At 50.9% G+C, this 4,026-nt stretch overlaps 1 protein-coding gene across 1 annotated transcript; it reads right to left on the bottom strand.

The window, feature by feature from the left end:
* Positions 1-1,549: 1,549 nt before the first annotated feature.
* LOC123143430 (chlorophyll a-b binding protein of LHCII type 1) lies at positions 1,550-2,683 on the bottom strand. The gene has a single exon (XM_044562362.1). It carries the CDS (start codon positions 2,554-2,556, stop codon positions 1,759-1,761), a length of 798 nt encoding a protein of 265 aa, XP_044418297.1. The 5' UTR covers positions 2,557-2,683; the 3' UTR covers positions 1,550-1,758.
* Between the last annotated feature and the right edge of the window lie 1,343 nt (positions 2,684-4,026).

The following is a 4,026-nucleotide window of genomic DNA, read 5'->3' as shown; positions in this document are numbered from 1 at the left end:
TGATGGCAAAATGAGCCAACTACAATTGGGGCAAGTATATTATACCGATGTGGTTGTCTCGATACAGACACGCGTCACTAACTAATTTTTTGCAAGTTCCACCTGTAAATTTTTTTGAACCATGCTATTTCATCTCCTATTCCGTTCTCTTCCTCTTCCTCGAGTGGCAGATGCGTTGTCATTGGCTGCAACACTTGATATGGGTAACAATGAGAGTGTTGTCACGAGAGTCGGACGGTCACTCGGTCAGTGCATGTTGAGCGACACCAGGTCAGCTGTCTGTGTCCATGTCGTATTGCAAATTGATGAACAAAATTGCTTCCGTCTGCCAAGTTCGTGTACCACGGGCTTCTTTTACTCTTAATTAAAAACAATTTATATGGATAAAATCAGTACTATTTGTACAGGGATGGATAAAATCAGTATGGTTCTGAAGGCAAGCTCGTGTTCATTTCCGAAAAAATCTTGTTACACAAGATGGTTTATCCTGAACGCATAATGGCCTTAGAGCATCTCTAGCATTAGCCTATAAAACAGGACCGCTAAACGGTCTTTTGTGGCCCCAATTCTCATGCCAAAATAAAATGCCTTCGGCTCCAACAACAACCTCTATTTCTCGCCTCATTTCTTTTTTTTCTTCATCATTTTCAAATGTACTCTATGTTTATTCATAATTTAACACAAAAATAAATCAAATATATTAGGATGCAGCAGCAGCCAACGCATACTTTAACGCAGCCACCTCCTCCCCTCCTAAGAAAAGCCTAGGTTTTCTTTGCCTTCCGTCGGCGCCGCCATCGGTCCACGTCGTCTCCGGTGGTCTTAGGGCCATGGCGACGCGGTGGATCCTGGCCCTTGCAGACGGGAGGGTTCTATTTTTAGACGTTCCTTCGAGTTTTGTTAGGTTCCGTGTCCTGCTTTGCAAGACGAGACGAAGGCGGCTCCCGGAAGATGGAATAAGATTCTTCCCGTCTAGCCCATATCTCGGTGGTGTGTCTAGTATCGTCGGTGGGTGTGTGGATGCGTGTCTCCGGCAGATTTGTCCTTGGTGGATTCGCTCGGATCTGGTGGTGCTTTCCGCGGCGCCTGGGTGTCGCCACGTCCATCATGTAATCAAGAGTCGTCAATCTTTTTCTTCCGTTGCAATGCGCGGGTATATTTGCTAGTACAAGCAAATTATAGAGCTAGCTATACCTGTCCACAAAATACGTCTATGCCTCCATCCACATACTACATGGAGAAATACACTCAATATCCGCCGCGCCATTCACAACACTAGAGTGAACGCTGTCACTATGCTTTCAGAATTCCTTTGCCCTAGTACTCAAGCCTCTAGGTTCAGGGGTGCTCGCTTTTTTTACGAACTTTGACAAACATTGCATGCCAATGCACTAGTAAAACTGAACGAAAATGACTCTTTGTACAACGTTGGGGCCGGCATTCAACCATACAAGCAAACGGGCTCTCCGAACAGACAGCATGATCACGATGGTCGATGGACCATAAGAAAATGAGAGCATAAGTTGCCATCACGAAGAGCGACTTCTGATTAAATAACGCCCAAGTATTCACCGTTCTCATTTCTCATGGACCAACACACAGGCTACATCCAGGACATGAAGCAAGCGGGCAGATCAAACCATTTCCCCAAAGATCATTGTAATTTACACCGTGATGTTACAATCTAAAGTTCTGAACCACTGTGTGCAGTTCACCGCAGTTTGTGGCTACAACTCGCAGCTAGCGAGCGCCAACGCCTCACTTGCCGGGGACAAAGTTTGTGGCAAACGCCCATGCGTTGTTGTTGACAGGGTCGGAGAGGTGGTCAGCGAGGTTCTCGAGTGGGCCCTTGCCCGTGACGATGGCCTGCACAAAGAAGCCAAACATAGAGAACATGGCGAGGCGGCCATTCTTGACTTCCTTCACCTTGAGCTCCGCGAATGCCTCGGGGTCATCGGCCAGGCCCAGTGGGTCGAAGCTGCCGCCGGGGTAGAGTGGGTCGACTACCTCACCAAGTGGGCCGCCAGCAACGCGGTACCCCTCAACGGCGCCCATGAGCACGACTTGGCATGCCCAGATATCAAGGATGCTCTGTGCATGCACGAGGCTGGGATTGCCGAGGTAGTCAAGGCCACCCTCGCTGAAGATCTGAGAACCGGCCTTGAACCATACGGCCTCGCCGAACTTGACGCCGTTGCGTGCAAGAAGCTCGGGGAAGACGCATCCCAGCGCACCGAGCATAGCCCACCAGCAGTGGATCACCTCGAGCTCCCGGTTCTTGGCAAAGGTCTCGGGGTCAGCTGAGAGCCCGGCGGTGTCCCACCCGTAGTCGCCGGGGAACTCGCCGGTCAAGTAGCTCGGGGGCTCTCCGGAAAGCGGGCCGAGGTAGAGCACACGGTCGGCACCGTACCACGGGCTGCCTGATGAAACCTGCTTGGCCTTTGCAGCGGTCTTGCGCATAGTGACACGGGCCTCACCAAAGAGGGCTGATGAAGCCACGTTCTTCACCGACTTGCCGGCGAAGGTCGAGGAGACGGACATGGTGGTAGTCGCCATTGCGCTGCTAAGGCAGGAGGTGTACTGTATGTTCTCAAAAGATTGAAAACTGAAGAGCGAGTGTGGAGAACTGGAGATGGTTTGAGAAGAGTAGAGGAAGGAGCTATTTAAGGAACTGGAGGGATTGAGCTCTGGTCTGTGTGTGTGTGTACCGACAAGATAGATATATAGACATGAAAAAAATCTTGACCTTCGATGCTATTGGTGCAGCAGAGATCTCGTCATCCCTCAGGACGTGGCAACTTGAGACCCAGAGAAAGGAGATATGTTGTGGCTAGGCCTAGGATCTTGTTGGAGAATGGAGACGCGTGATTGGATGATGGATCACATGTCGATGCTCACATCATCAGCTCACGGTCTGCATGCAACGAGACAGTAAGGGTGCGTTTAGTTACATGCATTGTTTTTGCCACTTTACATACTTGTCCTAACTGGACCCGGCTGAGCATATGCAGGCAAAAAACCGATATCTGCATCTTGATTGGTTGCCTGTATTGCATCAAGGCCCAGATGGCTGCAAATTGTTTGCTTGCCTGTGTTTGTGCTTTAAGCGTGAGCAGATGCAAAGCACAACTGTTTGGTTGTGTGCAAGTACTTAATCTGTCCACCCCTTTCAAATGTGGTGGAGTTACCACCCGTTTGACAACACACAACACACACAACAGCACAATAACAACAAGAACAAGCAAAGAACATGCAGATCATAAGCTACTAGGCATAAGTTTAAAACAATAGGGCATCCCATGCCCCTGCTGGACCCAGGGTGCTGCTCCCTGGGCAAAATATGGACATGTTGACAGCAAAAGAGACGACCGGGCTTCAGTTCAAACCTACACTACTTAAGTTTAGAGTACTACGCATGGTTCAAAGTACTACACATGGTTCAGACTAGATAGACGAACTAGAGGGCCTGAGTGATGTCGCTGGCGCAGCTGTGCCTCCTGCACCGGACGGTGTAGATGTTGGAGTTGTTGGCATTGTAGATCTGAACCTTGAGCCCCGGGTTGGAGAGCTTGAAGACGACAAGGCACCGGGGACGATCTTGTGGCGGCCGCAGAAGTACTCCCTGCCGCGCCCCAACACCATGTGCCCCTTGTACATCTGCACCTGCACCCAAACTAGCACCACTTGTTGGCGGAGAGGCTGACAACGCGAGGAGGGCCGCTGACCAGCCATTTCTTCATCACCGGCCTGAACTTACACAGGATGATGAGCATGGCGATGTCCTCCTGGTCAGTGATTTGTGCGTAGAACCTCATAGGTTCCCGTGCACCCTCTTCGCGCCCCGTCCTCGGCCTCCTACCAGCGCCCAGCGACATCCTCATGAACTCCACCCTGCCAGGGAGCACCACCCTCTTCAGCCGTTGGTGGGGATGAGGTCCTCCGCCCCCTCTGCGCCAGCGACGACCTGCGCACCACCGCTAGCTCTGTCCCACTCTGTCTTCATTATCTTGTCAGCAAGATGGCCAT

This window comes from Triticum aestivum, chromosome 1B (genome assembly GCF_018294505.1).
Source record: "Triticum aestivum cultivar Chinese Spring chromosome 1B, IWGSC CS RefSeq v2.1, whole genome shotgun sequence".
NCBI lineage: Eukaryota > Viridiplantae > Streptophyta > Magnoliopsida > Poales > Poaceae > Triticum > Triticum aestivum.
This window is presented reverse-complemented; position numbering and strand designations above follow the sequence as displayed.